Below are 14,324 nucleotides of genomic sequence, written 5' to 3'. Positions count from 1 at the left end.
CCTACAACTACCACTTGTCTTTTTGCTCCCCCCTCTTGAATGGTCTCCTGTGCCACGGTGCTGTGGTCAGCTGGCTCATCCTCCCTACAGCCCTGTTTCTCATCCATACAGGGAGCAAGTACCTCGTACCTGTTGGACAAGGTCAAGAGCTGAGGCTCCTCTGTTCCTGAACACAGGATCCCTCTACCTGCCTCACTTGCAGTCACACCCTGCTGACCCTGACCACTGACTGAACTTGAGGTATTTAATCTACCGGGTGTGACGGCCTCATGAAACAAAGCATCCAGGTAACTCTCGCCCTCCCGGATGTGCCGCAGCATCTGGAGCTCGGACTCCAGCTCATCAATTGTGAGCCGGAGTTCCTCCAGCAACCAACACTTGCTGCAGATGTGGTCACTGCGGCTTGCAATGGATCTGCCAGCTCCCACATCATACATACAACTTAAATGTTTAAAGGGTCGGAAGGAAGGTGGGGCACTCTTTGGGTGCTACCTTTGGCCTTCAGTCGAACCCCGCCCTTCCTTCCTGCTCGCTCCCTTCCTTAAGCCCATCCCATCCCCAACCCCCACCCCTTTACCTAACCTACCTAAACCCTCCTGGCCAAAAACCCCAGACTTACCTGCTCCAGGATCCATGGGCTTTGATCTTCGTCTTTTCCATTAGTCCCGGCAACTGCCACCGATGCCTTCCTGGTGCTGACTGGAGGGCGGGACCTCTGCCCTGATGATGTGCAGAAGTCCCACTCAGCTCTTGTTAATCAGCCCCGCGGCGCTTTATGGCTGCAAGGCAGATTGGCGTGGAGCATGTTGGCTCCATGCCGACATGGTTTCTGGTAGGGGGGGTGGGCCTACTGTATTATTCCGCTCATGTTTCAATATATTTAGAAACTGGAACCTTACTGACAATTTTCAATGCTCTTAATTTTTTTTTCTCTTAAAACTTGACTTCTGGCTCAGTTCTGAATGTATGTACATTCCAAAGAAGAAAATCAAATGGCAAGATTACAGAAGTTACTGAAGCTATTTTTGAAACAAAAAGAGAATAAACTCGCAAGGTCAAAACTGAATCACAAAGTGAAAAAAAAACTGAGCAGCTAATTAGGGAAGAAATGATAGAACTGAGCAGTTTAGTTCCATCAAAAACAAGGAATTACATAACTCCACAGAGTAGCAGAAAATGAAGATTCTAAAAGTTTTTAATGTGAAAATTATTCTGAGCTTGGAGCCAGAAATATTAACAAGTCTGCCGTTAAGTTTACTAGCATTATGCAACATTTCACTCTCAATGCAAACAATTTTTGAAGACCCATTCCTTTCAAGTAGAAAGTTTAGCTTGGTTAAAAACAAATCACTGTTTGGTTGTCATCTTCAAGAAGTGCATCAGGAGGCTGCCAGCCACCTTACTCTCAAGTCACACTGGTGGCATTTTTCCAGTTAATAATGAACAAGATCAACTTGTCTCTACTTTTAAAATAAAAACTTCTTAAATATACTGATGATCGACTTTAGCCCGGACTTTGCAGTAAGAGTAATGATGAAACTACCAGGATTCACCACTAATAAGGAGGAAATCGGGCAGCAACATCTGGGGTTGCATTTTCATGCCTCCGTCCATGTCAGGACAGAGGTGGGCAGGCTTTAAAAATGGTGGATGGGACCCAATTCCCATTTCTGGTTGTTTTTAAAGGCTCATGATGAGGGCATGGGTAGCGAGCCTGCACACAGCATTTCTGACCATGTTAGCTCCATTAAAGGGGTGGCCATAGGAACATAGGAAATAGGAGCTGGAGCAGGCCATTCGGTCCTTTGAGCCTATTCCACCATTCAATTAGATCATGGCTGATCTTCAACCTCAATGCCATTTTCTCGCATCATCTCCATATCCCTTGACTTCTTTACTAACTAGAAATCTATCGATCTCTGTCTTGAACATACTCAATGATTAAGAATTCACAGTCCTCTGGAGTAGAGAGTTCTAAAGATTCACCACCCTCTGAGTGAAGAAATTCCCCCTCATCTCAGTCCTAAATGGCCTACCCCTTATTTTGAGACTGTGTCCCTTGGTTCTAAACTCACACCAACCATAGGAAACACCCTTCCTGCATCTACCTTGTCATGCCCTCTAACAATTTTGTATGTTTCAATGAGATTGCCTCCCATTCTACTGAACTCTAGAGAGTCTCCTCAGTCTCTCCTCATAGGACAATCCTGCCTTCTCAGGAATCAGTCTGGTGAACTTGTGTAGTACTCCCTCTGTGGCAAATACATATTTCCTTAGGTCAAGAAACCAAAACTATATGCAACACTCCACATGCAGTGTCACTAAGGCACTATACGATAGCAGCAAGACATCTTTACTCCTGTATTCAAATCCTCTTGCAATAAAGGCCAACATACCATTTGCCTTCCTAATTGCTTGCTGCACCTGCATGCAGGCTTTCAGTGACTCATTAACAAGAACACCCAGGTCCCTTTGGACATCCAAACTTCCCAATCTCTCACCATTTAAAAGTGCTCCGCACTTCTGTTTTTCCCACCAAAGTGGATAATTTCACATTTATCCACATTATATTCCATTTTCCATGTTCTTGCCCACTCAGTTAGCCTGTCTAAATCCCCTTGAAGCCTCTTCGCATCCTCCTCACAACTCACATTCCCACCTGGTTTTGTGTCAGCAGTGAAATTGGAAATATTACATTTAGTCCCCACATCCAAATCATTGATATAGGTTGTGAATAGCTGGGGCCCAAGCATTGATCCTTGCAGTACCCCACTAGTCACAGCCTGCCAACCTGAGAATGACCCGTTTATTCTTATTTTCTGATTTCTGTTCATTAACTAATTTTCAACCTATGTCAGTATATTGCCCCCAATTCCATGTGTTCTAATTTTGTTTATTAACCTCTTGTGTGGGAAAGCCTTCTGAAAATCCAAATACACCACATCCACTGGTTCCTCCTTATTTATTCTGCTGGTTAAAAAACTCCACCAGGTTTGTCAAACATGATTTCCCATTCATAAATCCATGTTGACTCTGCCCAAACCTACCATTATTTTATGTGTTCAGTTATCACATCCTTCATAATAGATTCCAGCAAGTTTCTACTGATGTCAGGCTAACAACTCTGTAGTTCCCCGTTTTCTCTCTCCCTCCTTTCATACATAGTGAGGTTATATTTGCTGCCTTCCAATCTGCAGGGACTGTTTCAGAATTTATGGAAGATGCCCAACAATGCATCCACTATCTCTACAGCCACCTCTTTCAACTCCAAATCCCATTAATTTCTCCAGTACTACTCTTTTACTAATAATAATTTCTTTCAGTTCCTCATTCCTGTTCGTCCCTTGGTTCTTTAGTATTTCTGGGAAGGTTTTTGTTTCTTCCCGTGTGAAGCGAGACACAAAATATGTTTTAAAACAAAAAAACTGCGGATGCTGGAAATCCAAAACAAAAACAGAATTACCAGGAAAAACTCAGCAGGCCTGGCAGCATCGACGGAGAAGAAAAGAGTTGACGTTTCGAGTCCTCATGACCCTTCGACAGAACTTGAGTGAATCCAAGAAAGGGGTGAAATATAAGCTGGTTTAAGGTTTGTGGGTGGGGGGAGAGAAGTGGAGGGGTTGGTGTGGTTGTAGGGGCAAACAAGCAGTAATAGAAGCAGATCATCAAAAGATGTCACAGACAACCGAACAAAAGAACACATAGGTGTTAAAGTTGGTGATATTATCTAAACGAATGTGCTAATTAAGAATGGATGGTAGGGCACTTAAGGTATAGCTCTAGTGGGGGTGGAGGGAGCATAAAAGATTTAAAAATATTTAAAAATAATGGAAATAGGTGGGAAAAAGAAAAATCTATATAATTTATTGGAAAAAACAAAAGGAAGGGGGAAGAAACAGAAAGGGGGTGGTGATGGAGGAGGGAGGTCAAGACCTAAAGTTGTTGAATTCAATATTCAGTCCAGAAGGCTGTAAAGTGCCTAGTCGGAAGATGAGGTGTTGTTCCTCCAGTTTGCGTTGGGCTTCACTGGAACAATGCAGCAAGCCAAGGACAGACATGTGGGCAAGAGAGCAGGGTGGAGTGTTGAAATGGCAAGCGACAGGGAGGTTTGGGTCATTCTTGTGGACAGACCGCAGGTGTTCTGCAAAGTGGTCGCCCAGTTTACGTTTGGTCTCTCCAATGTAGAGGAGACCACATTGGGAGCAACGAATGCAGTAGACTAAGTTGGGGGAAATGCAAGTGAAATGCTGCTTCACTTGAAAGGAGTGTTTGGGTCCTTGGACGGTGAGGAGAGAGGAAGTGAAGGGGCAGGTGTTACATCTTTTGCGTGGGCATGGGGTGGTGCCATAGGAGGGGGTTGAGGAGTAGGGGGTGATGGAGGAGTGGACCAGGGTGTCCCAGAGGGAATGATCCTCACGGAATGCCGATAGGGGGGTGAAGGGAAGATGTGTTTGGTGGTGGCATCATGCTGGAGTTGGCGGAAATGGCGGAGGATGATCCTTTGAATGCAGAGGCTGGTGGGGTGATAAGTGAGGACAAGAGGGACCCTATCATGTTTCTGGGAGGGAGGAGAAGGCGTGAGGGCGGAAGCGCGGGAGATGGGCCGGACACAGTTGAGGGCCCTGTCAACGACCGTGGGTGGAAAACCTCAGTTAAGGAAGAAGGAGGACATGTCAGAGGAACTGTTTTTGAAGGTAGCATCATCGGAACAGATGCGATGGAGGCGAAGGAACTGAGAGAATGGGATGGAGTCCTTACAAGAAGCGGGGTATGAGGAGCTGTAGTCGAGGTAGCTGTGGGAGTCGGTAGGCTTGTAATGGATATTGGTGGACAGTCTATCACCAAAGATTGAGACAGAGAGGTCAAGGAAGGGAAGGGAAGTGTCAGAGATGGACCACGTGAAAATGATGGAGGGGTGGAGATTGGAAGCAAAATTAATAAATTTTTCCAAGTCCCGACGAGAGCATGAAGTAGCACCGAAGTAATCATCGATGTACAGGAGAAAGAGTTGTGGAAGGGGGCCGGAGTAAGACTGGAACAAGGAATGTTCCACATACCCCATAAAGAGACAGGCATAGCTGGGGCCCATGCGGGTACCCATAGCCTTTTATTTGGAGGAAGTGAGAGGAGTTGAAGGAGAAATTGTTCAGTGTGAGAACAAGTTCAGCCAGACGGAGGAGAGTAGTGGTGGATGGGGATTGTTTGGGCCTCTGTTCGAGGAAGAAACTAACGGCCCTCAGACCATCCTGGTGGGGGATGGAGGTGTAGAGGGATTGGACGTCCATGGTGAAGAGGAAGCGGTAGGGGCCAGGGAACTGGAAATTGTTGATGTGACGTAAGGTGTCAGAGGAATCACGGATGTAGGTGGGAAGGGACTGGACAAGTGGAGAGAGAAGGGAGTCAAGATAACGAGAAATGAGTTCTGTCGCAGGAGCAAGCTGAGACGATCGGTCTACCGGGACAGTTCTGTTTGTGGATTTTGGGTGGGAGGTAGAAGCGGGCTGTCCGAGGTTGGGCGACTATCAGGTTGGAAGCTGTGGGAGGAAGATCCCCAGAGGAGATGAGGTCAGTGACAGTCCTGGAAACAATGGCTTGATGTTCAGTGGTGGGGTCATGGTCCAGGGAGAGGTAGGAGGAAGTGTCTGCGAGTTGACGCTCAGCCTCCGCGAGGTAGAGGTCAGTGTGCCAGACAACAACAGCACCACCCTTGTCAGCGGGTTTGATGACAATGTCAGGGTTGGACCTGAGAGAATGGAGTGCAGTAAGTTCAGAGAGAGAGAGATTAGAACGGGTGAGAGGAGCAGAGAAATTGAGACGACTAATGTCGCGCCGACAGTTCTCAATGAAAAGATCAAGAGAAGGTAAGAATCCAGATGGAGGGGTCCAGGTGGAGGGAGAATATTGGAGGTGAGTGAAAGGATCCGTTGAACAGGGAGAGGACTCCTGCCCAAAGAAGTGAGCCCAGAGATGAAGACGGCGGAAGAAGAGTTCAGCATCATGTCGAGCCCGAAATTCATTGAGGTGAGGGCGTAAGGGTATGAAACTAAGTCCTTTGCTGAACACTGAGCGTTCAACATTGGAGAGAGGAAGGTCAGGGGGTATAGTGAATACACGGCTGGGGCTGGGATTGGAAGATGGGGTGGGGACGGAGGGACAGGCAGGGGTGGAGGGTCCTAGATGGGTGTTGGTGTCGATGAGTTGTTGGAGCTTGCGTTCCTTAGCACTTGAGAGAAAGAGAAAAAGTTTCTTGTTGCGAGTTGATGCTCAGCCTCCGCGAGGTAGAGGTCAGTGCGCCAGACAACAACAGCACCACCCTTGTCAGCGGGTTTGATGACAATGTCAGTGTTGGACCTGAGAGAATGGAGTGCAGTAAGTTCAGAGAGAGAGGGATTAGAATGGGTGAGAGGAGCAGAGAAATTGAGACGACTAATGTCACGCCGACAGTTCTCAATGAAAAGATCAAGAGAAGTTTCCCTGCCATTTCCTTATCCCCATTATAAATTCTTCGGCCTCTACCTGTAATGGGCCCACATTTGTCTTTGCTATTCTTTCCTAGTTTACATACCTATAGAAGCTTTTAAAGTAAATTTTTAAGTTTCTTGCTTAAGTTTACTCTCATATGCTATTTTTCCCTTTCTTTATCAAGTTCTTGGCCCTCCTTTGCTATATTCTAAACAGCTCCCAATCCCCAAGCTTACTACTTCTTTGGCAACATTATAAGCCTCTTCCTTTGACATAATTCAATATTTAACTCCTCTTGTTAGCCATGGTTCGATCATTTTTCCTGCTTGGATTTTATGCCTCAAAGGAATGTATATTTGTTGTATTAATTATTTACATGCTAGCGATTGTTTGTTTACTATTATACCTTTTAACATAGTTTTCCAATCTACCAGTCAATTTGTCCCTCATATCTTCGTTGTTTCCTTTGTTTAGATTTAAGGTCCTAGTTTTGGTTTGAACTATAGCACTTTCAAACTTAATGTAAAATTCCAACATATTATGGTCACTCTTCCCTAGAGGCTCCTTTACAACTAGATTATTAAGTAACCTTTTCTTATTGCACAATACTAGATCTAAAATAACCTCTTCCCTCATTGATTCCTCAACATACTGTTCTAGACAACATCTTGTACACACTGTCCAGTATTTTGTTCTCCACAGCATTCATGCTAATTTTGTTTAGCCAGTCTATATGTAGATAGAAGTTCCTCATGATTACTATATTACCCTTGTTAGGTGCACCTCAAATTTCCTGATTTATTACCACATCTGTTTTGTGGCTTATAAGTAACTCCCACAAATGTTTTCTGCCCTTTGCTCTTTCTTAGCTCCACCCAAACTGATTCTACACATTGATCTTCCGGTCTAAGATTCTCTCTCACTATTGTACTGATCTTATTCCTTATTAACAGCACTACTCCACCTAATTTTCCTTTTAGCACATCCTTCCTAAATGTTGAATACCCTTGAATATTCAGTTCCCAACCTTGGTCATCCTGCAGCCACGACTCTAAATTACAATTAGATCATATGCACTTACTTCTATTTATGGCATCAATTCATCTACCTTGTTAATTTGGCCTTTCTAACATTTTTCTGTACTTTGACCCTATTTGATGCTGGCCTTTGTTTCTGCTGACTTCCAATTTTGCTTACTACCTTTTTTCCTACCATTACCAGCTTTATTTCTCTCCTATCTGAATTCCATCGCTGGTTTCCATCCCCATGCCAAACTAATTTAAACATTCCCCAACTACACTTGCAAATCTTCCTGCGAGGATATTGGTCCCAGTCCTGCTAAGGAGTAATCTGTCCTCCTTGTACAGATCCCACCTACCCCAGAACTGTTCTCAGTGGCTCAGAAATATAAAGCCTGCCTCCTGCACTCTCTCATTAGCCACACATTCATTTGCTGCATCTTCCTATTTCTGTACTCACTAGCACGTGGCACTAGGGGCAATCCACGTGGTTCTCAGTCTTGCAGATGCACCACTGTGTCTCCAGCCACTGTTCAAGTTTTGAAACCCAGAGCTCAAGTTTCTGAAGCTGATGACACTTTCTGCACACGTGGCCGCCTAAGCCACAAGAAGCATCTACGATTTTCCATGTGTTACATGATGGGCTTTCCATGCTGCCGAGCTGCTCTGCAATGTCTTAACATTACTTTACTTACCTCAGCTTTATTCTACTTTGAAGTAACTTTACTTCCCTTCTGCTTGCAATGATTAATTAATTTTAAGTAGCTGCTTTTAATTTTAAAAAAACTTTTTATTTACTTTTCACCCATTTACAGACACTCACGAACAACAGTTTCTCACCAACCAATCAAATTACAGTTTTCCTACGGTGTCATTATTTGATTTTTTTCAAACACAGTCAGCTCCTGATGGTTCCGATTACAGGACCTCCGATATAGATCTGATTCTTCTCCACTCCCTGAAGGCCTTGCACCTCATCTTCTATTTGACCACTGCTGATTATAGGTGCTCTCATGCAGATCCGGTTCCTTTCAGCTCCCTGAAGTTAACTTTTAGTTCCCTGAAGGTAAGACATTTCAAAACCCTGCTGTTTTGATGGAATCGGGCCAGCTTCTGCAGGAAATGTGGTTCAGATCACCTCAGAGGAGTGAAACTTGACAGTTTCATGCTCACTAAAGAAGATTATGTTTTTTCAAGTGATTTTAGAATGAGTGTTTGTTAATCTTGATAGCTTCATGAGCATCTTAAAGACTTCCTAATGTTATCATAGGACTTGAAAGAGTACACAGCAGATTCTGGTTGAGTGGGTATGGGGGGATAAGTGGGTATGGGGGTGGGTGAGTGAGCATAGCAGGTATGTGAGTAGACAGGGGGGCATGTAGTGGCTGGAGGTTGAGGGGGAGGGTGTGAGTGGTAGGGGACCTCATACTCATCTATCGAACTGGGTCGATGTCCCAGGGAACCGAGGAGGGCCTTTTAACCTGCCCACTTTGGCATCCACTCACCTCCATCTCTGCCTCTGGACGTGGCACCCCCAACTTCAGCCCATCCCCAGCACCCCACAATGAAAATAGTGTGGGCAGGCACTGCCAAGCAGGAGGCAGGATTGTAATGTTGGGAAATGGCCCAACTCACGATTCTTGCCTCAAGGATGAAAATCTGGTTCTTGGTGCCTGCACGAGCAGTGTCAAATTCAATAATCAGGAAGTTGTTTTCCAATTTGCCATGTGCCTGCACAAGGTTTGTTATGTCTGCACTGCACTAAGACATTCAGCATCCAAGCACATGACGGACATGAAGTTGCAATACTTACCCATTAGCTTACAGTAAGCATACCAGAATAATTTAATGCTTGTCCAGTCAAGTACAAATGATCTTTTTAATGCTGTGATAAGTCTTAATTGCTACCAAATAACTACTCAGACACAGAAAGTTTACGTTTAAAGGTGTGATGTCTCATTCCTTTCAGGTTTTAATTATTGTTGGAGATTTTAAAAATCTTATTTATTTTACTTTTCCTTTCTCTCTCATTTAACTTTATCTTTTAACTCATCTTTCTTTCCTTTTCTTTATTTGGGTTTCTGTAAATGATTGCAAACAATTCATTATGTTCCTGTTTTTTTGCTCTCATTCTGAACGCTTACAGTGGTAAAAGCAAGCAAGTAGGATGATGCAGTATTTATTCCTGTCTCAAAAAAATAATATGATGGATCATATTTTTATTGCTCACAGGAACTTCAGCAATGAAACTCAGATTCCTGGGAATTTTGCATTATATTGTCACCCTTCATAAGCAACATTTAGGAATAATCGAAAAAGAAAAGAACTTTGATTACTCACCTCAACTTTCCCAAGGCAGTCAGGGAAATTTGGATCTTTCGGAATCTCACATTGGCTGCTGTCCTTTCCCTTTGCTGTTTGGCATCAACATTTTAAAGAAAATACATGAAAGCAGATTAGAATTTTCACATTTTACATAATTTGGCTTGCAGAATATAATTATTAATTCTAGTTTTTAGCTTGAGTTGGAAATTGATGACCATTAAGTGTACTTGTTTTCAAAGATTCCTCCACATTAAAAAGAGTTGCTTCCTTTCCACCCCACTTCTACTTTTGATCCACCCATGCCTTTTTTCCACTGTGTTCACTAGATTTATCCCACGGTTTCTTGCTTTAACCTCATCCTCAAAGCTGTGGAACTCCTTTCTTTGATTTTTCGCTTTACCCAACGATCTGTGAACTTTTATAGCCAGACTTAGCATTATCTAATTATCACTTCCTGAGTTACCTCATTGTTTTTTTTTACCTGTTTCAGTCTTGGTAATGCTTGTCCTATGAGCCTTTGCCTAGATTGCTCAATCAAAAAAATCCATTTAAATCCTCTATCAATGAAATCAGTCACCAGGAAATGCCCAAGAGCTAATGGGCTTTTTATTGATGCTAACCTAATTCCTATTGAAGGTCTTTTCCTCACCCTCTGTTATAGACCCAGAACTTACCTCTGTGTATATCGACCTGCTTTACAGTTAAATAATTTACTCAAGAGATTTACCAAAATTATTGCACATTCAAGATTAGTTCTAGAAGCTAAAAGGGAATAATTTGTCTTAAATCCTGAAAAATGCAATCATCATTTTAATAAATTGCAGAAATAGCAGGCATTTCATCTAACTGTGCATATGTTATACACTGTACTACTAGCGGTCAATGACCAATAGATCGAGTTTGCTCCAAAGCCAGTTAAACAAGCAGTTTATTGGAATACCCTCACACAAGACAGTTTGTATCCAATTGCATTCAATGTTTCAGCTATTGATTCTAATATTGACCAAGGAGCAAATCAAATTTCAGTAATAATTCTTCCAATTCTAATGAAGGTTCATCAACCAGACACATTGGGCTGGCTTTTCGTGGTCCCAATCATGATCAAATGGAGGTGGGAACAAAAAAAAAATGGCCATGGGTCGCACCTCTGTTCCCACCTTGACCATTTTCAACAGGAAGGGGGAGTGGGTGGGCCGCGGAACCTGTCCAATCCTATGAAGGAGGCAAGCATTGCGGGCCCATTGAAGGTCTGCCCCAGGAAAGTTTTTTTCAATTTTCATGGAAGTGGCCAAATTTTAGCAGCTGTTGGGCTTTACACCAGCTGCATGGAGGTGTGAACCAGGGATTGTTGGTGGATAAGTAAAAGGGCTTTTAAAAGTTTGAAAGGTAAGTAAAATGTTTAGCCTCTCTTACAGTTTATCATGAAATGCCCTCGCATGAGTTGTATCCATGATATGTAAGGTGAGTTATGCCATGCTTTGATTGGAAGATGTAACTATCCCTTAAACCATATGTTTGCCAGATTGTTACTTCTTCTAACTGAAAAGCTGTCAAGTAAAAGAACAACACTATAAATGTGGAAAAGTCTTCAGATGGATGAAAAGCATCTAACAGATAAAAAAGTAGAGTACATTTCACACTATTAAAAGCATCTAAATGTAACTGTTTACTTTTTTTCCCATTGCTTTTAGGTATTCCAGTTAGATATCTACTGAGATAGCAGTTCTGAAGTCTGTTTGTTTAATCATGTTTTATGGGCTATTCAATGGTCTCCAACTGTTACAATAGGGCTTCTGTGTCCTGTTCATAAAGCGGATACTAGTTAATAGGGAAAGGGGGTGAGGGTGAAGACATTGAGGATGAGGAGGTGAGTGGGTAAGGGTGAGGAGGATGAGGGTTTGAGGGGGTAAAGGAGTGGGGTGTGAGGGTGACAGGGTGAGGGCTGTGAGGGTAAGGGGGTAAGGGGTGAGAGGTGGTTTAAAGTAGTCTGAAGGTTCTACTGTAAACAGGTGAGCTGCTGATTGCCTCAAAGACCCAGCCGAGGCCTTTTGGGAACAAAGGCAGGCCTTTAACCTGCCTGCTCAGGATTCAGCCTGCCTCCACTACTGCCCTCAGGTTGCTTAGGGCCTGTTCCATGAACGTTCCCACCTGCTGACAGTCTTGAGATCGAGGCAGGTTCGCATGACAGGATTAGTCCCGTCTCCCGGTTCCCACTCCGTTGGAAAATCTGGCCCATCAACTTTGTTTCCCTTTCCAAAGGTATTGCCTGACATGCTGGCTGTTTTCCAGTATTTTCTGCTTTTATTTCAGATTTCCAGCATCTGCAGTATGTTGCTTCTGTCTAATCAACAGATTGCTCGTTAGTGATCATCCCATCAATGATTTTTTAAAAATCATGTTTTTGCAGTTAATGAACCATTAATGAAATAAAGATCACAAGGTCGAAATTCTGCTATGGGCACAATGAGCAATTCTGGCACATACTCTGCATAAAATTCCATCTTTTTTGTGAGAAGTATTTTTCATTCCCCAGATTTCCACTCAAACACATATGCGTATCACTGAACACAAAATCTGCCACAAATCTGTGCAATTGAGCAGCATTGTAAAGCATGTTTTTTAGGCTTTAAAAATATTTCTTGATCTATTTAAGAGTGATAGGTAAAGTTTGATTAATACAATTGAAAATCTGTTTATCACATAAATTATGCATTGTAAATCACAGTGCCAGCATGCTGCCCGTGAGTAGCCTGATTTTAAATGGCTGAAAATAACTTTTTTAAAAAATCACAAAGCTATTTTCCAGTTAGATTAGGATACAATATTGAGTTCCTTAAAAAAAATTCAAAACCTTTTAAAAGGTACTTAATAGTGCCCATGCACCCAAAAGTTCCATCTTAATTCCTTGAGACTCCACTGAAAAGAAGTGCCATTAGCAGAAACTTCCAAAAGTCATTAATTCATCTTGGGGATATGACTAGTTCTATGAGTGGAGCCTGCTACCCTTGCTATGTCTTTATGATTAGTGCAAATGATCACAAAAACTTGGGTTATGCAGAACCCAATTTGTGTTCAAGAAGCCGCTGGTTACACCGATATTGGGGGAATTGTGCCGATAATAAAAATGCAATCAAGTGGAAGCTCCACGCCTTTTTATTTATACTCTTCTGCTGATTGCCATTTTCATCACCCAAATTCATAAAATCATATACATTCTAGTACAGAAGAAAGCTATTTGGCCCTGGGTTGGTGCCAGCTCCAAATTTGGAATGATCTATCCTGGCCCTTGCTCTTTTCCTGTAGACCTTTTTCTTTCTCTCAGTTATCTCATACATTTGGCAACATTTTTGTTATTCACCTAATTAAATAGAGAAGTGGGTGGAGAGAAGCTGAACAATATTACATTTTATCTGTTTATTCTGAACTAATTTTTAGTCAGTACACTTTAACTGTTTCAGCAGTCATAAATATTTTAATAAATAGTCTTCTTTCTATTGTGATGCTTGGTTTGTAACAATTTTGATAGTTAAATGTTTGAAAAATACAGTGAGCTCCTCAGTGTTTTATTTATAAATGTGACACACATAAAAAAGATATAATAAACAAATTAAGATATTTGTAATCTGAGAAGAATTCTGCTTAAATGAAAACTTTCCTGTGAAAAGATAGCAAAAAGAGTTTCATTCCCAATTTAAATTGCCCCTTACAGCTTTATATGTTTTGAGGAATGGTCCACGGAGTATATAAAGCTCTCATAGCTCAAACATTCTTTATTCTTGTGATGAGCTCACAGCTACATTCTTTCTAGTGTAGTCTCCTTAATGACAGAATGTATCAGGGCTGCCCACTGACATTCGCTTGTCATGCAGTTCACGTGACTATGGCAAGCCAGGTATGATACTTAGACCATGATTTTTCCTATGGTGGGTGGGCTGCGCGGGAGCGAAGCCAATCGCCGCCAGTGATCAGCTCCATGCCGCCATTTTACACGGGCAGGCCAATTAAGGCCCGCCCAGTGTAATACTCGTCTGGCAGTGATCAGCACTACCTGTGCAGGCAGGGGGAGGAGGGACAGCCAGGGCACAGCAATCTCCATGAGGAATGGAGCTGCCTCAGGGAGATTGAATGGATATTGAAAAAATTAAGTAAATGATGTAAAAATTTATTTAAACATGTAACTGTGTCACATGAGTTGGGACATGTTTGTAAAAGTGGACAGCTGTTTGGGGTACTCCACAGATATCCCACTGAGCCCTGGAAAGAGCCGGAGGCACAGAAGTTGAAGGCCACTGTGACCTTCAGAGCCACTGGCATGGGATGTCCACCCACACAGTCGGCACTGATCTCAGGCCCTATCATCTGGCAAACGTAGGTCAAGCTCTCTCTTAAGAGGCGGAGCCTCCTTCGGCATTGCACCTCAGACAAGTTGAAGTGGCTGAATAGCTGCCTGTATGCCTGGCAGCAGGATAGTGGGTCTTCTGTGGTACCTTCCGCCTTGGACCACCAGCTGGCCCTGCA

General features: G+C 43.0%; 1 protein-coding gene across 1 annotated transcript in view; it reads right to left on the bottom strand.

Annotated features, from left to right (window-relative positions):
* The window catches only part of LOC121293660 (alpha-1,6-mannosylglycoprotein 6-beta-N-acetylglucosaminyltransferase B-like), a 1,251,241-nt gene that overhangs the window by 551,433 nt on the left and 685,484 nt on the right, over positions 1–14,324 (bottom strand). The window contains exon 14 of the mRNA XM_041216828.1: positions 9,822–9,879. Within this exon, the coding sequence (XP_041072762.1) occupies positions 9,822–9,879 (58 nt within the window). The remainder of the gene's footprint in view (positions 1–9,821; positions 9,880–14,324) is intronic.

This window comes from Carcharodon carcharias, chromosome 22 (genome assembly GCF_017639515.1).
Source record: "Carcharodon carcharias isolate sCarCar2 chromosome 22, sCarCar2.pri, whole genome shotgun sequence".
In the NCBI taxonomy this organism is placed as follows: Eukaryota; Metazoa; Chordata; class Chondrichthyes; order Lamniformes; family Lamnidae; genus Carcharodon; species Carcharodon carcharias.
Note: the sequence above shows the minus strand (reverse complement) of the source record. Positions and strands in the feature narration are given on the sequence as shown.